The 20,036-nt window shown below is 43.4% G+C and overlaps 1 protein-coding gene across 3 annotated transcripts in view; it reads left to right on the top strand.

Annotated features, from left to right (window-relative positions):
• Nucleotides 1-20,036, top strand: part of LOC138285384 (sodium channel protein type 2 subunit alpha-like) — a 696,215-nt gene that overhangs the window by 624,416 nt on the left and 51,763 nt on the right. For all 3 annotated transcript variants that reach the window (XM_069225253.1, XM_069225252.1, XM_069225254.1), the window contains exons 23-24: nt 6,500-6,553; nt 9,628-9,765. In XM_069225253.1, coding sequence (XP_069081354.1) covers nt 6,500-6,553; nt 9,628-9,765 — 192 coding nt within the window. The remainder of the gene's footprint in view (nt 1-6,499; nt 6,554-9,627; nt 9,766-20,036) is intronic.

Genomic DNA, 20,036 nt, shown 5'->3' with positions numbered 1-20,036 from the left:
TACTACTAGGTTTTGGTATTTACACTCATTTTTTGGGACTGGGGCTTACTTCTTATCATCATTCTTTGATTCAAAGCAGGACAGAGTAAGGCAGAAAAGGAAGAATGAAGGAAAATGAGAAAGATTGGAAAACAATGACTGAAGACTCACCAAATTCATCTCCACATGATAGGATTTACCACCAATGAATATCCTATGTCATTGTAAATTACCTTGAATTGTAACTCTGGATCCCTCTTGTTCAGCGTTCTCATGCTCTCTAGTTAGGATTGAGCTCTAAAATTTCTTATAGATACATGCATAAAGTAACAAACAGAGAAAGTAGGAATGATGAAAAAAGACGTGACACAGTAATAATAAGGAAGAGGAAGTGTACAGTGGTGGAAGAAAGATGCATGATACGGAGGCAAGATCAGGAAAATGTATTTTTTATGTTTTGGAAACTAAACACTATTGATCTTGTTTGCCATGCAGTATAACACAAAACATAATTCTGTCCCAACTATCGCACCAAAACCTCAAGACACAGTAAGAAGGCCAGACCCTGCAGCAGTCTCTACTGCACGCAGCCAAAGGCAGCACAACGCAGGGTTTGGCAACCTGTGACAGGTTGGGCACAAGAACCTTTTGGATGTTGTATATAATAACAAAATTAAAATTTACTGGAAAAGTGATTTTACATTTTAGCTATGGGTAACTTTGGTTATTCTGAAAAAATACACTCAAATTGTAGTTTTGGTTAAATTAAAACCAAAAAAACACAAAGATTGTGGTTAGGACCATTATCAGTAACTTGCACAATAGTTCTGCAAAGAAAAACACACAAGTGCAATGCTTATTATCACATCTTTGATGCAGGAGATGCAATTTGAAATTTAAATAATCCTACAGATGAGATTTCATGTTACTCTGCCCTTAATGCTATGAAAGCAATGACTATGACATATTTTTGGGATGGTATCTGGTTATCTGCTTAATAAAGATAAGACTCAGATAGTGGTAAATGAGTACGCTAGGACAACTGATACTCGAAGGGTCGACCACGCAGTATATTTAGAGATCGATATTAGACCCAATGTGGAGCAGATAGTTCAGTCTAATTTATTGCCGATTGTAAGAAAAGCTAAATATAATTTTGGTAGATGGAATAACTTGCTTATGTCAATTGTGGGACGATGCAATTTGGTCAAGATGATGTTTCACCCTAAGGTTTTATATTTATTCGGGGCTATCCCGCTGGAGTTTGAGAAATCTTGGTTTAACATGCTGGATCAAATGGTGATTCGGTTCATCTGGTTGTATGGTAAGATCAGGAGGGCGGGTAGATATATGACGTTATCTAGGGAGAAGGGGGGTTGGTCCCTTCCAAACTTTAAATTATACCAGCTGGCGGCTGCACTACAGTTCATGCATCCTCTGTTTAACGCTAGAAGACCCACGAGTAGTGCAGGGTATATCCAGGATATATACGAATTACTAATTGGATCTCTGGCTAGGGGTGTACTCTTGACATTCCTGGAACCAAGTTATTATAAGAAGACGCGGTTTAAGTTCCTAAATGCTGCATATAAGTGCTGGAACCCCTGGCGGAAAAGAATGGGACTAGGTAGATATAATTAATATAGGATGATTGCAAATAACACATCGCTTCCTGAGATATTTAGGGATAACTACATGGAGCGGTGGAATAGACAAGGGGTACAAAGACTAGGGGACCTCATTCTTGGATCCACTGTACACACATTCGAGAACCTGCGGGAGAAATTTGGTCTAGAGCAGAGGGGATTCTTTAAATACTTACAAGTTAGGGATTTTATACATAAGAAAACGGGGGGAAGTAGGATTTGTAAAATGCCCCATGATGGAGATTTTGGTGAATGGAGATAGGTTTACTATAAAGACAGCTTATGCCAGACTTAATGATGAGTTGACAGATGATCTGCATAAGTATTTTAAGAAGTGGGAAGCGCAAATTAATGTGAGCGAGGGAGAATTTTATGAATCCTTTGGGTTGGGTTGTAGAATTTTGTTGTCTGCTGCACTCTAGGCACAATATTACAAAACAATTTTTGATTTATAGTTCACCCCAGGGAAAATAGCTAAGTGGGGCAGGGCAGAGGGGGCAAATTGCCCAAGATGTCAGGTACATGGTGCAGACCTAATTCATATGTTTGCCACATGCACAGTATTAACAACCCTGAGAAAGGATGTCGGACAGTTTATCAGGGGAGTAGTTAATCAGGATGTGGATTTGACCCTTGGGGTGATAGTGCTTGGGGTATCGGATGCAAGCAGCCATCGCGCGTCTAGGTTTATTTTTGTATCCATGGCATAGCCATAGCCATCCCTGAAGGCTACAAAATCACAAGAAGAGACTGCACCAACAAACCAGGAGGAGGAATCGCCGTAGTCCACAAAAGCACCATCAGAGTCTCAACCAGCACCCACGACACCCTCAACCCCGCCGAGCACCTCCATTTAAAAATTCATGTCAATGCCAACACCACCCTCAGAGGAACACTGGTCTACAGACCCCCGGGCCCCCGACCTCACTTCTGCGACCCCATCGCCAACATCATCAGCACCCAAGCCCTCGCCTCAACAGACTACATCCTCCTCGGCGACCTGAACTTTCACTTAGAAAACAACAACAATATCAACACCACCACCTGCTCAACAACCTCGCCAACCTGGGCCTTAAGCAACTCGTCACATCGCCCACTCACACTGCAGGCCACACACTTGACCCCATCTTCTCAGCCAGCAGCCACGTCTTCTCCAGCCACACCACTGAACTACACAGGACCGACCATCGCTGCATCCATTTTTCCTTCCAGAAGCCAGTCACTCACCACCACCCTACACAACCCCCCCGCCACTACTGGAGCAAAGTCTCATCAGAACAGCTGTTCTCCACCCTCGCTCAGGCCCCACCTCCTAGGATCCCAGACCCCAACACAGCCGCCGCCAACCTGCATCAATGGATAGACGACTGCGGCAACACCCTCACGCCACTCAAACAACCCTCAGACATCCACTACAGAACCAAGGCGAGCTGGTTCACCCTGACCTACAGGCCTCGCAGGGAATGCAGAAGAATCGAGAAAACCTGACGCCATGAAGCTACCGAATCCAACCACATCACCCTCAAGACTGCCATCCGCAAACATCACCAGCTGATCCGCACCACCAAAAGAACCTACTACAAAAGCCGCTTAGACACTAACACTCACAACAGCAAAGAGCTCTTCGGCATCATCAAATAACTCTCCAACCCCAGGCCCTGCTCCAACGAGCCCCCGCCATCACAGGAGCTCCGCAACTCCCTCGCCACCTATCTCCATCGAAAGATCGAAAACATCCACAACAGCTTCAACCCCCAGACCCACCAGCCAACCACAGACACCCACGACCCCAACGCACCAAGCAACATCAACCTCCTATGCATCTGGACCCACGTCAACAATGAAGACACCGTCAACACCATGGCCTCCATCCACTCCAGCTCTCCCTCGGACCCCTGCCCACACCATATCTTCAATAAAGCCTGCAATATCATCGCCCCCCACCTTTGTGCCATCATCAACAGCTCCTTTGAGACAGCCACCTTCCTGGAGAGCTGGAAACATGCCAATGTCAACGCCCTGTTGAAGAAACCCAAAGTGGACCGAGATGACCCCAAGAACTACCGGCCCATCTCCCTCCTCCTGGCCCATCTCCCTCCTCCCCTTCCCAGCAAAGGTCATCAAGAAAATTGTGACCGGCCAACTATCTCGCTTCCTGGAAGACAACAAGGTACTTGACACCTCCCAATCCGGATTCCGCAAGAACCACAGCACTGAGACCGCACTCATTGCTGCTACAGATGACATCAGGACCATGCTTGACGAAGGTGAAACCGCAGCGCTTATCATTCTGGACCTCTCTGCAGCGTTCGACTCTGTTTGTCACCATACCCTTCGCACATGCCTCCACAACGCCGGAATCCGCGGCAAGGCTCTCGAGCGGATCTTTTCATTCCTCTCCGGCAGAACCCAGAGAGTCCACCTTCTGACGTTTTTGTTCGAAGCCTCCAAGACCATCTGTGGCATCCCCCAAGGATCCTCCCTCAGCCCAACACTCTTCAACGCCTATATGGCCCCACTCACCAACATCGCACGAACCCACCACATCAACATAGTAACCTACGCAGACAACACCCTGCTGAACCTCTCCCTCACGAAAGACCCTGATTGAATCAAGCCGCCTTAAGTTAAACACTGACAAAACAGAGATCCTCATCTTCGGCACCAACCTCTCAGTGTGGAACAACTCCTGGTGGCCTACCTCCCTAGGAACTGCACCCACACCCACCACTCAAGCACGAAACCTAGGATTCATCCTGGACTCAGCATGACTCAGCAGGTCAATGCAATCTCCTCTTCCTGCTACAACACCCTCTGCATGCTCCACAAGATCTTCAAATGGATTCCCGTCGAAACCAGGAAAACAGTCACCCACGCTTTTATCAGCAGCCGATTAGACTACGGAAACGCACTCTACGCGGGAACCAAGGCCAAACTCCAAACGAAAATGCAACTAATCCAAAACGCAACCGCCCGCCTCATCTTTGACGTCCCACGCCGTGACCACATCTCATCCCACCTCAGAGACTTACACTGGCTACCCGTAACGAAGAGGATCACCTTCAAGCTCCTCACCCATGCACACAAAGCCCTCCACAACACTGACCCAGCCTACCTCAACAATAGACTCACCTTCCACACTCCCACCCGCCATCTCCGCTCCGCCAGCCTCGCCCTCGCCTTCATCCCCCGCATCTGCCGCACCACTGCCAGAGGAAGATCCTTCTCTCACATTGCCGCCAAGACCTGGAACTCCCTACCGCTCCACCTACACCAGATCCAGGACCACCTGACATTCAGGAAAAGCCTCAAATCATGGCTATTTCGATCAGTTGCTTCCCTCCCCGTGCCTTGAGACCCTGATGGGTGAGTAGCACGCTCTATAAATTACGTCATTGATTGATTGATTGATGGCCATATATGGACTCTGCAGCACCTCAGCGTGGCTCCACCAGCAACCTCCCACATTTCAGTCGTGGTTGGGTCGACTTTTTTCGGTTTATCAGCTCGAACATGCACTATGTGAACATAAGGGGAGGAAGGCGAGACGGAAAGGTCAAGATATTTGGGGAGTACTGGGCACATGGCTAGCTAATCGATGGACCCAAAGACTGAGGGAGTCCCTGCCCATCGATTTCTGTGCCCTGCCCACAGGGTTTGTGGACCCCAAATCAATAGTTTCGACCCTGTGCTCTTTTGTGGTCTTTTGAACATTTCTTCAGAATGCCACACTTTATGTAGTGACCTTGCAGAGAAGGCTAAATCCAACAATACCATAATAGCAAATCTGAAATAAAAATGTGTAACCAGTCTTAATGCTTTTTCGTTTTACTCATTGTCTCAGCATCACCATATACTTATAAATCAACAAATTGTACTCATATGTCCACGAATCTATTCCATTATACATGAGAAAGACAGGACTTCTAATACAATTTCCAAGCATCCCTTTTGGTGGACTCAGTGTGTGACTAAACCAAACTTCCTGGGTTGATAAGTGGTTCCTGGGACACCTATCTTCTCCACCAACATATGGTAGTAGTTCAGCTTCTTATGTTGCACAAAGATAGTGCACCTCCCAAATGCCTGTTTGCTCCTGCACCATTGCACATGGATAAGGTATTTGCACATTTGTGCAATCTTCATGCAGACAATCGGACTGCCCCCTTGAGATCGCTTGTGGAAAAATGATGGCAAGGCTAAAAAATGTAATCCAAGTGTATGAAACAATGTGGCGGAAGGAAGGTGGTTTGGAAGAAAAATAGATCTGTGGCGATTTTAAAAGGAGAATGTTAGAGTACATGATAAAGGCTGCTCACGTGCTTGCTTGCAGTGGTAAAGACTGGGATGTTTTAATAAAGCTGTCATCTGTGAGTATAGAGTCTGTATACTTCTGTTAAAAAGTTTATGATATTTGTATTGGTATGGAAGGGCCTGGGATCATTCCTGAAGGGAGCTACTACTTGGCGCAAAAATGTAGAATTTTTAGAATGATCTCATTTATTTTTCTTCAGTTTTTATGAATGAGGTTTTTATCTTCTTCTGTTTTTTATTTTATATATGTATATATATATATATATATATATATATATATATATATATATATATATATATATGTATATGTATGTGTGTATATATTTATATGTACATGTTTTTATGATGCGTGCTTTTATTATACATGGTTTTTATTGGTATTCTTATAATGTTCTGTTGATTATGTGTTGTAATGGATGATTTTTTTTATACCGAATAAAGCAACTGTAACTGTATTCAGTCAATATCTGATTTATGAAAAGGGAGGTTAAATGACATGTTTTGATCATCATCACTGTGGATTTTATATCGTTCTTCAAAATGTGATTTCTTGTTCGCAGGCGACTTTCAAAGGATGGATGGAAATTATGTATGCAGCAGTTGATTCACGGAAGGTAAGTGCTTGGCATAATGTTATTGTATTATTAATGCATATCTATATCAAGAGAGGAGAGTTGTAATAGGAGCCTCTAATCTTTCCGCCCTGATACAATATATAATACACACAACGGTTACTGAGCACAGGAAAAAAAAAAAAATTGAGGTGTGTTCCTCTCAGGATTACGAAGGTCCCTCATTAAGGATACCAGATGTCACCCTCAATTTGTAGCATGCTTCATATTTGGGCTTTTTTCCGCACCCAAAGCACCAAGTAGTGTTTGCGTTCAATCAACCATTAAGTGGGAGCACAAGATGTCGATAGGGATAAGTTAATAGTTAAATAAGGTTAAAACTGCCTAAGGCTCAAGTACCCGTATTCAGTTTGTTCAGGGCTATTCTGGCAGAATTAAAAGAAAGAGGAAAATTGTGCCGCTAATGGGACAGTATTACTCTGCTACCCTCGATAATGGTATCCTCGAAATGCTTCAACTTATCCGTGGTGCCTAAATTCCACCTGCAGTTCCTGAAATTCAAATGTTAAACAACCCCAGATTCAATAGCTAAAACAAATTGATCAAATTCAGGAAAGATCAGCCTCCTCATTCAGGAATATCACATTTTCTGTTTAAGAAGTCAAACGTGATGAAGGCCTTATGTACCGAAACATCAGCTAAAAGCAAGTTTTGTTTCAGAAAATAGACGCAGTAGAAAACAAGGGCTGCGTTTCACTTTGGGCCCTTCTTATCCTTGGAACGCCCATTACAGCAGTGGACTTATTGAGAGGCATCCATGACCCTCGATACACGTGAATACTAGAAGCCAGATCGCAAGTTTGCGGTACCACCAATTCCTTTTTTCACTAAACACTGCTGTTTGAACACACACTGGGTCAAGTGAGGCAAGGATGAGTGGAATTGTAAAATTGTGCAGACTCCACCGCCAGGCACGCAACTGAGTAAAATTTGGACTTAAACATCTTACCACAATGAGCCCCTGTCTCTGAAACAATCTCCTCTTATACATTTAGGGCATACCTTCTAACCTTTCAGTTAGGAAGCTCCTAAAAAACTATCTATTCATATTTCTCTCCTTTTAGTGTTTTTATCATTGAAATGTTGTAATGCCCTCTGGTTCCATAGTGCCAAGATGACTGTTGATAAATGAGTGTTTTAGAAAATAAATCAAACCAACTACAACTTTAGGAATAGCACTCAGCAGATAATTAGGTCCAGCCCTATGGTACAACACTAAAAATCTTTACAAACGTTTTTGTGGCATGTTTTAAATCAGAAAGCACCTCATCATTAAATGTATCCTAGTGGCTATTCTCTAAGAAGAACTACTGCCCTTCTTTCTGAGTTAGTGTGAGGGTATTCTTTTGCTACTTGCAAATCATTTAAAAATCAGCTCGTGTATGAGCATTGTAAAAGTCCTATCTTAAAAAAACATTTAATTTCAGATTCTAGACATAGGCTTAAGAAACTACACAATGAATCACAGCATCGGTTGTAACCTATATATTTTAGACGAAAACAAATGCTTGTAAATCTTATACTCTGGTTGTCATTTTAAATATTGATTTGTTACTTGTTTCACATATACACATTACCTAAGAATTACCATTTTGTACTCACTGGCCCCATATTGAAATACAGCTTCCAGTGTTGAGGTGTCACTGTGGGGCCTTCCCTTGTTCCCCCTATAACCTGTGAAGTGTCATAGCAACGTCCCAATACCCCTAAAAAGCACAGTTCACATTTTGTCAAAAATAGCTAGACTTATTCTGTTTATTGTTTGGCCTCACCCCACTTGCACTGTAACCCTGTGAGGAATCTTTGGCTTCCTCGGCACCATTGTGGGAAGCTAGGGAGGGCAGTCACTACTCCTGGCTTGCTCTCCTGTACATCAGCCACTGGCCTTGATAGTAATGATTTAAACAGCCACCATGGTAGTGACTGGAATAGAAAGTAAATAGGACTCTTGGAGTTTTGTTTACTTTCTGTAGTTTTTACTCCTTGCCCACTCCCTACCACCAAAAAGCAGACAGGTGAAGGGCTAAGGGTCAGAAAAGGGGCTAATGCTTTGATGTGGTGTCATCCTATGTCAGCTGTAACAGACATCAGTGCACGTATTGTGTCCAATCTGCCGCCCCTGGTATTTTGGTGAATCAACGTTTGTTTAATTTCCTGGAATCAATAACTTGCTGAAGTCAAGACCACAATATAAGCTCTTGTGATATTTGCGTGTCAGATGAGCAACATATTGTATTGGTATTTAGTGTTTGTCATAGGATTAGAATATAGGGGACATATTTATGAAGGGTTTGCACCAAGTTTGCACCACGCAACATGGTACTTGCATGGCGCAAACTAATAGGTCATATTTTTGAAGTCAAGCATAGGCACTTTGCGTGGCTTCAAATGGCTTCAAATTTAGGGAGTACGAAAACATAGCGCAAATCACTGGGTTGCCTTACTCTACGCTAGGGAGGCGTTCCATGGGCGATGCATGGGTGTTCCCACGCAACTCCCATTGTTTTTGACACATTCCCAGATTTACCAGCCTTGGTAAACCTGGAATGCACTAAAATCCAACACCTTCCCAGGTGAGGCATAACAAGTGAAAATATCTTTATTTCTCCTCGTTTTCCTCTTTCTATGTGTGCTGCAGTAAAAAGCCTCTCAGGGTTTGTTTTTGTGCAAGAAGGTGCCCCTTCCTGCACAAAACAACCCTGCATGCAACGCAGGCACCCTGTTACCATGGTGCAAGGGTGCCTGCGTTGGTGCTGGCAGCCAAAAAGGATTAAGCAATGGGGAAAGGACAAGGTGACTTACTGCGCTGCGCTTTACGGCACCACAAAGGTCATACATCTGTGCTATGGTCTTAAGTGTTTCTCCGTCATGCTAGTAATTTTGAAAAATATTGATTGTTGTTTTTCTTTTTGGATCTTAGTGAATCTCATATGACGTTACACTTCAATGCAGAATTCTAAAAAAAATTCTGCAAGTAAAAGACATAAACATAAAATCACAATATGTTGAAAAATGCAAACTTTAATCTAAACCCAAACATTCTGTGCTCTTTGCAGGTGGAGGAACAGCCGAAATATGAAGACAATCTCTACATGTATCTGTATTTTGTCATCTTCATCATCTTTGGATCCTTTTTCACCCTCAATCTGTTCATTGGTGTCATCATTGATAACTTCAACCAGCAGAAAAAGAAGATAAGTATTTTATGTGCAACAATCAGGAGAGCTGCCTGCAGACATTTTCTGTTGTTTATTTTCCTGCATTTAACTTAATGATTGATAAGTACAATTAATTCAAATTTCAATCACTTTTTACTATGATGTCACGTTTAGGATTGGCTGAATTACACATTCATGAAATTATGTACATAATTGAATCAAGCTTGTGATAGTCAATTTTACACTTGAGCCCAGATTTATGGGCTTTGTGGTGCAGGGCAGCACAGCAAGTCACCTTGCTGAGCTGCCCTGGATCAAAGGGAAAGTGCATGAGTGTGCTGTATTTATTCAATATGGCGCATTCCTGCTTTCCACCCTGTGCTACTGCCCTTCTACCTGCCTAGTGCCAATGCAGGCACCCTTGCACCATGATGCAAGGGGACCTGTGTTGCATGCAGGACTGTTTTTGTGCAGGAAGAGAAAAAAAGAATAAAAAACGAGGAGAAATAAAGATATTTCTCCACGTAATGCCTTATCTGGGAGCAATATCATTTGGCACATTCCAAGGTTTACCAGGGTTGGTAAATCTGGAAATGCGTCAAAAACCATGGGTGTTCTGTGGGAACACCCACGCACTGCCCATGGCACTCTTCCCTACCGCAGAGTAAGACAATGCAGTGATTTGCGCTACATTGCCTTACTCCATAAGTGGCTTTGTATGGCCTCAAATATTTGACTTAGTGCTACTCACCACACATGTACCATGTTGCATGGTGCATGCATGGCACAAACCCCTTATAACTATGCCCCTTAGTTCCTGTTTTTCTCATCACACTTCTTACTTGCTGAGTGCCGCATGGTAGAATAACAGAAACAAAGTTGACTCCAGTGAGACAGGTATAATATAAGGAACAGGGGTCCCTTATCCACAAAAATAAATTGCAATTTGCACATAGAAATATGACGGAAATGGAAAGGCATATTACAATAATCCTCATTTTATTATAATTATTGTATTGCCTTCATCAAAATGTATCAACTACTATGTTTAATTGAAAACCTTTATACATATAACTGTTGAACCTGAGACAAATTATTGTGTTTCCTTTTCACAACATCAGATGTGCTGGAAATCGTCTACTTTACTTTATTCCCTTACATGTATGTCCACGTTCCTTTATCTTTTTTATGATTTCTTTATTAATAAATATATTTTACTCAGAGACTATACACAGTCCTCATTGTATTTCTATGTGCAAATTGCAATTTATATTTTGTGGATAAGTTCCCTTTTCCTTATAATATACTTAGAGCCCTGGTCTCTTTACATCCTTGGGTTTCCCTTGTTGTATGTATCCAGTGAGAGAGGTAGCACTGTGAAAAGGTGGTGGTGTGTTTAGAAACCTTTGACTACTCCAGCAGGTTCTAAGCAGAGTGACAATCCCACCAACTACTCCTGTGTCTTCTCCCACAAAGTGCCTTCCAAACAAGGTGACATGTCAAATCAGAGCTGTACGTTTTTGTACTCTAATAATGACTAGTACGCCAAAGGTGATTGTGATCAATATTCACTTTGCACAACGTTTACAGTCCTTCTTGCAAAACCCAAGCACGTAATGTTCACCAAATCTGCATGACTTTAACAAATAAAAACAAAGGGGTCTGACTTCCCACATATCACTACATTTTATTTTGAAGGGGAGGTCTGAAGGCATCACCATTGTCTGCAGCTACTGAACCCCTCCATACTATAAATACTGTCACATGCCACAAGCTGGGCAAAGACCTGAAGTGGAATAGCCCCTCAAGACAGTGTTTGAGTTTGTCATAGATGTTCACAGAAAGCACAGCATATAATGGGGATTAGAAACCCAGCATACTGCAGGAGAACATCAAAGTAAATAAAATATGATGAGGCTAAACCAGATGCTTAATTGGTTGTAGTTGTCCACCTTTACAAGAGGTCTATTAAATATTCAGACATGAAGACTGCAATATCCATGGGTAGACCTCAGATTCACAAACAGCTCATCAGATTGATAAAAAGGAGTTGAACACTCGAGGTAAATCTGGACTGCCCACAAACATACAGAAATTGAGAAAATTCATATTTGTAACAACAGGGTTAGGAGAACAGTCCACACAGCAATCTTCTGGTTTTAATGAAAGTGGAAAGCGACCCAGCAAACGACTGATTCCTCAATCTATGTTCTAATATAGTGGCAACTAAATAATACATTACCCGCAAGAAACACCAGGGAAGCTGTAGGTAGGGACTCAAAATGAGAAAACAACAAGGATTAGAACTTGATGAGGAGACAAACAGAGATAACTGGTTAGATAACATGGCTTTATAGGATTATCAGTGGATAATCCTATAAAGGTCTGGTAGTGACCACATTCATCTGGGATACCTACTTCCAGGATTTGCCATTTGTTGAACTGCATCCTGTTTTTGACCCATTTGCAAATGTATCCTTCAAAAAAAGGTAACCTAGACACAGGACTTGCCCACATCCAAATAGAGTGCACTGAAATGAGGAAAAATGGTGGGCCAAAGATGTGAGTTCAGATGGGAGCATGCAATGCATTGCCAAAGAAGTCAAATCTAAGGAAGACCCTAATGCATCAGGCATAACCTATTGTCTCTCAAACTAAGAGGAACATTGCAGCAAAACTGTAGGGTGGGAGACCCACTGCAATATGGATGAGAAAGTATACCACCACCCCAACCTGAACACTCACCCTTTCATTTCTACAAGGACAAGTCAAACTGGGGAGGGGTGGGAAGGTGGGCAATAGGTGTGGACAGAAAGAAGAGAGCATCCAGTCCACATACTTCCAACTCCTGATTGTGAGATCAAAACTCAAGGAGAAGGGTAGCCTGTTCTAGTGTATGCAGGGTAGCCAAGGATTCACTAACTACTAGGAACTGTCTTAGATGACAACTTTCTTGAAAGGAAAGTCTCTGTGTTTAGGACTGAGACTAGGCATCTAAGGGTCTGATTTATGAAACATTAGCGCTGCCTTTGCGTCAATTGTTTACGCAAAGGCGGCACCACCTTTTCATAAATCAGGCCCTAAGTATGCTACTTTCACTTTATTAATTAAAGTCCACTCAGAGTTCATGCGTAGTACCACAGGCTAAGTATACCTCTCCACATATTGGATTACAGTGCTGAGTTCAATATTGATCTTTTGTAGAAACAGTTTTCCTTCTAGACAGATATAGGCCAGATTTAGAGTGGTAATCAGAATCTTCCCCTGTTGGATAGTCCTCCTTTTTGCCATGGTCACCCCCACACTTTTTGGACAGGTACTGGTGGTTACTGACTCTTGGCTGTGCCCTGGGTATTGCTTACCAGTCCCAGGGCCAGTGCTCTGTGTAAAGTGGATATGCAAATTAGGCTAATTATAATTGGCTAAGTTAACCTACCTATAAGTCCCTAGTATATGGTAAGGCATGTAGGTTTAGGGACCACAGCATAGGTAGTGCACCCATGCACTGCTGAGGTGCCCAGTGTCATTTTAAAGGCAGGCCTGCCTTGCTGGCTGCTTTTGAATTAAAGTTAAATGCAAATTCGACTTTTGAATTAAACATAGGTCCAAAGTCTTAAACAACCTTATTTTCACATTTAAGTCACCCCTAAGGTGTGCCCTATGTGCCCCAAGGGCTGGGTGCCATGTATCTATAAGCAGGGACCTTATAAAAATAGTTTTATAAGCCTGGTGAGGTAAAAACAGCCAAATTTGTTTTTCCCTCATTGTGGTGAATGGCCTCCATAGGCTAGAATGGGGAGACTTTATTTTATTTTATTTTTAAAAGTCCACTTAAGTAATGGATACAAAGTTTTTGGTATCAAATTAATTGTTATAATAAGTCCCACAACTTCCAGTTGTATATAACTTGTTCAGGTAAAACGTTTTTAACTTTACCTGCAAAGTTGCCCATTTCAGCCCTGCATTGTTTTTGCTGCTGTGGCCTGATTGGTCAGCCTCTGGCAGCCTGGCCAGGCTGCCTTGATGAGGTGTGAAGTGGCCTGGCTTCACACAAAGGGATGTGCCTGTGGGAGGGAATCTCCCCTCAGCAGATGGTGAGGCAGGAAGAGGGAGGGCTGCCAAACTGGTCTTCAAAGGCAGAGAAGGACATTTGGAGCAGCCCAGCAACACCCCCACATCCTGCAACCCCAGACAACTAGGTGCCTCCTTGATTAGATTAGGAGAGGGCAGGAGAGGGGTGTGTTTATGATTTTTAGCCACACCAGTGGGTGGGCTCAGCCAGATGTAACCTCCAAAAATCAGATTCAGCCATGATGGATTTTTGAAGAATGTTGCCTCCTGGGATAGATTTTTGCCACACTTCCAAGGAAGTGGTCATCACAGGGGGAAGGACCCTGCACCTAATTGGAGAATCAGGACCCCCCCTGATTTTCACCCAGGAGCAAGGATAAAACTAGCAGACCTGCAGCCACACCTCAGATCCCCATCAGATTCCAACAAGGAAGAACCAAAGGAGAAGAAGGACTGCCCTGCTGGACCCCTGGCCTGTACCTGGAACCTGCACTCAGAAGGACTGCACCAGCTGCACACTTGGGCTTCACCACAAGAAGGACTTCAACTGGTTCAAGGAGGGACTCCCTGTTTGCTACAGGTGACAAATTGCTAACCAGAGTCCCCTGTACCAACTCCTGAAGAAATCAACCAGCTGACCACTGCCCAGTGGCCAAAAAGGAGTTTGTGCCAGGTGCATTCTGGGAGTTGTAGTCCACACCCCCAAGGATCATCTCAGAGCTTCTGGACCCTTGGGGTGAGCTGTGGACCCCAAAAGAACCTTAAAAGAACATCTGGGAGAAGACCCAGAAGTTTGGAGAAGTTTGGAGAACTTTTGAAAAAAAGCTCTATAGAGGGACCGACCCACCGCGGCAACTCTAGCCGGCTTGCCTCAACCGCGACCCAGCCTGATTTGCAGGTTCATCCCGGTGAAGAAAAATCTCAAAAAAAGAGACTAAGTCCGAACCTACAAAGTTGACTGGGACCTCCCAGCCAGCGTATCCGAGGAGGGCTTCAAGGACGTCGGATCAAGACCCAGGTTTATCCCGGTCGAAGGATGTTCACTTCAAAAAAACGACTAAGTCAGAAGGTAAAAATCTCCACCAAGGATTCCCACTATGCGTATCCGGAGAAGAGTTCCAGGAGGTCGGATTGGACTGGCAGGTTTGTCCCATTGAAGAAAATCTTCAGAAAAACGATTAAGTGCGAAGATAAACTTATGACCGAGGCCTCCCGCGGCCTGTAGCCGAGCCGGGCTCCATTGCGGTCGGCCTTCAACTTTGACTTTGCCCCGGTCGAGATGCAACCAGATGACCCGATTGGCGCTTTTTGTTTCTAGGCGCTAAAAAAACAATAATTCTTTAAAAATTCATATCTCCGGTTCCCCTTATCCGATTTTATTCGTTTTTGTGTCATTTTAAAGATAAAAATATATCTATTTTTATAAATTGGTTTTGGATTTTTAAGCTGTTTCCTCTGTTTTATTTAATTACTGTTTTGTGATATTTGAATGCTTTACACTCTGTCTCCTAAGTTAAGCCTTGTTGCTTGTTGCCAAGCTACCAAGGGTTGAGCTGGGTTTAATTTACTGAGACCGAACTGGACCTAAGTGGAGGTTAGTGGCCTATTGTTAAGTGAAGGTACTTACCTGCCCTTACCAATAACCCATTTTCCAATACCCCCCAATTTATTGCCTTCCTCTTCCACTTTTTCTGACCTCGTTTTTGCTAGTATTAGGACTCTGCCCATATTACAATTGTTAACCAGTGCTAAAGTGCTCTCTCCTCTAAACATGGTAATATCAGCTTATCTCCAGTTGTCCCCATTAAAGTGGTACTACTTGTGCCTGGGGGCAGTAAATTAAATTCTACTAGTTGGCCTGCAGCACAGGTTGTGCCACCCACATAAGAAGCAGCTTTAAACATCACTCAAGCCTAACATTGCAGAACGTGCGTGGTGTTTCACCTGCAATTCTTACCTGGAAAAATAAACCCTTTGCCAGGCCCAAACCTTCCCTTTTTATGCATGTAGGTCACCCTTTGGGTAGGCCCTGGACAGTCTGGAAGGCAGGGTACAGTGTATTTAAAAGGTATGACATGTACTTTTAAGTGTTACATGTCCTGGCAGGAAAATTTTTACCACTGTAAGGCCTGTCTCTCCCATAGGAAAACATTGACGTTGCCATATTATTATATTTTATATGTATAATTTCTCAATGGGAAAAAATTACTTCTTCATGTTTGATGTCTCTGGATTCACAATTTAAAATCCTAGCTTATGGTGAAGTCAGATTTTAAACTGCATATCTGAAAATGCCACTGTGGTGCCCGAGGCCTGTCTCTAGTCAAATGACCAAGTGTAGTTGACAGTTCTAATTTGTTTATTCCGCCTAGACAGAAACACGCAATGGAAGCCTAGGTGTGACAAGATGGGCCATCATTGGCAAGATTTGAGGAAGGAGGTGGACCCATCCTCACTTACACCGGAATAGGCTGTGTCCTGTATCCACATAAAAGGCCTAACGACCCTGTGTTGTCACTTCAGCCGTCTTGAAGCCAAGGCAGGGGAGGCAGGGAATTTCTTGCACTTCAAAGCCACTGTCTAGAAGTTTATCTCACCTTCCAGATCCAGGGCACCAGAGGATAAAAATAGACCTCAGATACCACCATTTCAGTACACCTTTCGGACCTTTGGATACTGTTCCAGGAAGAAGGACTGCTATTCTGCTGAAGGACTGCCTCTCTGCTGGACTGCACTCTGCTTAACTCTTTGCGTGTGCTTACCTGCTGGCTGCTGCCCTCTTGCCTGTGTGGGAAGGACTGGACATGCATCCCTTAAACATAGAACCCAGAGTGACTCCAAGTGCTAGTTGGCTGGCCTCATGATCTGAAGCCTAAGGGGCATAACAGGCTTCCAACAACCTTACATCTATACCTGGACCCTCCCATCTGTGAGTCTGCCCTACCAAGCAGGGCCACCCCAGTCCTGGACCCTTGGAAGTGGACCTAAAGTGCTCTGCCAGCCTGTGGATCCAGCGGAACCACTGTATCTGCTCTGCTGCACGGTGCCAACCCAGGCAGAACCACTGCATGGATTGGACCCATCACAAAGACTCCCACCCCATCTCAGTCAGCCTGAACTTGTGACTTTGTCCTGTCCAATGCAATCAGATATCCACAGTTGGAGCTTTGTGCCTATTGATACTATTTGTACCTAATACTTTAAAATTCAGTAAATCTGATTCTACTAACTGGATTTGTATCAATTTGGTCTTCTTTCATTTACTAAATGTTAGAAATGGGGTCTCTAGTAGGCAGAGGTATGCACCCTTGTCCAAAAAGGGACCACAATCCTAGTCAGTGTAAGTCACAACACAATCAAAACTATCCTGTGCCCAGCCTCTATTAGCTTGGCACTGAGCAGTTAGACTTTAATTAGATGGCAATGTGTAAAGTATTTGTGCATTAAATCATATAGTAACACAAGGAATACACCACACAGGTTTAGAAAAATAGATAATATTTATTTGAATAAAAGAAGGTAAAAACGACAAAGATCCAATAAGCACAAGTTGAAATATCACTTTTAAAATTTTAAGAGAGTCTCAATCCTTAAAAATCAATAGTGATTTATTTGTATCACACAGTACCTGGGATGCGTAAAAATAACGATGCACAGAGACCACAAAGGAGGAGATGCGTGGAAAAATAAGGTGTTGTGTCGGATGTTCTGGTGCAGCACAGAAGATGCGTTGTTTCTTTCCACACTGTAAGGGGTTGTGTAGTTTTTCTGGCACACAATCTTTGCTCTTCACTGTGATGCAGGGATATTTTGACACCCAGGGGCGATGCGTTGAAAATCCTGAATGCGCTGGTAAAAGAAGCAGTCGCAACATCGATCCAGTTGGTGATGCGTCGAATTTTCAGTCGCAAGGCAGGTGCTGCATCAAATTTTCCATCAGGAAGTTGGTGCTACGTCGTTCTGGTAGGAGGTGAGGTGATTCCCAGACGCGATGCAGGCATTGTAACAGTTTCTGCAGGCGGTGCATTGATTTTCGATGCACAAGGATTTTCTTGAAGAGGTGAAGTCTTTGTTGGCCCTCAGACTTCAGAAACAGGAGGCAAGCACAATCCAAGCCCTTGTAGAGCACTTCAGGAGGAATGCAGAGTACTTCCAGCAGAGTCAGAAGCCAGCAGGGCAGCAGGGCAGCATTCCTTCTCAGCAAAGCAGTCCTGATGAGTCCTTTGGGCATCCAGACAGTTCCTCTGACAGAGTGCAGGTGTAGGTCCAAAAGTGTCTGATTTGTTAGGGCCGGAGACCCAGTTTATATATTTAAAAATGCCTTTGAAGTGGGGGAAACTTCAAAGTGTGGTTTTCAAATGCACAAGTTCCCCTTTCAGCCCAGTCCTGTCTGCCAGGATCCATGTGGATGGTTATCAGTCCTTTGTATGAGGTCAGGCCAACGGCCTTTGAAATGTAAGTGTGAGCTCCTCGACCCTTCCTGCCCAAGAAGACCCATTCAATATGCAGATGAATGCAGATATGACTGAGTGTCCTGTGTTGTGTTTATGGTTGTCTGGTTGGAATGCACAAGGGGAGCTGTCAACCAGCACAGACCAGATGTGGACTGGAGACTGGCTTCAAGGCACAAATGGCAGTAAGTGCAGAGCAATACCCACTTTCCCAAAGTGTAATTTCTAAACTAGAAATATTAAATCCCAAATTCACCAGAAAGCAGGATTTTCTATTACCATTCCGGCAAAACCAAACAAGACATGACTGCTCCTTCCAGATCAGAATCTAACACTTAAGAGAACATAAGGGCAGTTCTAATATTAGTCCATGAGAGGAGCAGGCCTCAAAGTAGTGGAAAACACATAAGTACATGTCCTGCCTTTTACCTACATAGCACCCTGCCCTATGGGTTACCTAGGGCCTACCTTAGGGTGCCTTATATGTAGCAAATGGGGAGTTTAAGGCTTGGCAAGTAGTTTTAAAGGCCAAGACAAAGTGGCAGTGAAACCGCACACAATGGCAGGCCTGAGACATGGTTAAAGGGCTACTTATGTGGGTAGCACAATCGGTGCTGCAGGCCCACTAATAGCATTTAGTTTACAGGCCCTAGGCACATGTAGTGCTCTTTACTAGGGACATACAGGTAAAATTAAATATGCCAGTTGGGTAGGAACCAATGTTACCATGTTTAGGGGGCAGAGCATATGCTCTTTTGTGCTGGACAGCAGTTGTAAAGTGTGCAAAGTCCTAACACCAGCAAATCAGTGTCAGGAAAATGGAGGGAGGCAAGCAAAATGTTGAGGGATGACCACCCTAAGGCTGACAGGTCTAACGCTAAAAATATTCTATTATTCTAACTCTGTTGTAGGCTCCTTTTGTGGTGTGTTTTCACTCTGTTACTGTTTGAAGTATTGCACAAATACTTTACACACTGCCTCTAAGGTAAACCGGACTGCTCTGTGGCAAGCTACCAGGGGATTGTGCACAGTTTAATTTGGGGTTTGCTTTTGCATTACTCTGAGACTCACACCCCAGTCAACCAACAAATCAATTTCTTACTTAGCGTTGAGGAGGAAAGGCCTCTGGTGGATTTAAGTCTGGATATACCTCTTAAACCTAATAAGGGGTTGTTTGCAAAATAAATACACAATAATAAGTTGTAAACAAATAAACATATTCCCACCTCCAACCGTCAAGGACCACTCAAATAATTTGTTGAACCTCTCAGCCAACAATGTGTTTAAACAATCCCTTCATGTCCCACTAAACTTGAGACCTAAGAAGACATAAGAGAAACTTAGCAAGATCTAAATCCAGTTTAAATTGAGAATAGAAATAGTCATGTGTCCTCGCCTATGAGACTGCAAGCCCTAGGTGCAATGTAAAAGGAGCAAGGCATTATAAGGTTGAATAATTGGTGTGCAGAATACACTATGAGGCTTTATCAAAGATTGTTTTGAATAGCACAGAGTGTACAAGCCTGTCTTAGTGGAACGAACTATCAGCTGGCATGCTCGCAAGGGGAATGAAGGATGAACATCAGTTTTATGCAGCTGAAAACATAAGGTTGATAACTTTGATTGCATGTAAAGTCAAAGCCCTCTTTAGGTGACAAATGCCCAGTGTCAGGGGCAAATTACTGTACACCCATTTTCCAAGTTTGCTGTTGCTATGCCGCTGCAGAAGAAACACAGCATCAGGTACTAAGACAGCAGTACTTAGAGTGGAGCATCACTTGAATA

Source organism: Pleurodeles waltl, chromosome 3_1, assembly GCF_031143425.1.
Source record: "Pleurodeles waltl isolate 20211129_DDA chromosome 3_1, aPleWal1.hap1.20221129, whole genome shotgun sequence".
In the NCBI taxonomy this organism is placed as follows: domain Eukaryota; kingdom Metazoa; phylum Chordata; class Amphibia; order Caudata; family Salamandridae; genus Pleurodeles; species Pleurodeles waltl.
Note: the sequence above shows the minus strand (reverse complement) of the source record. Positions and strands in the feature narration are given on the sequence as shown.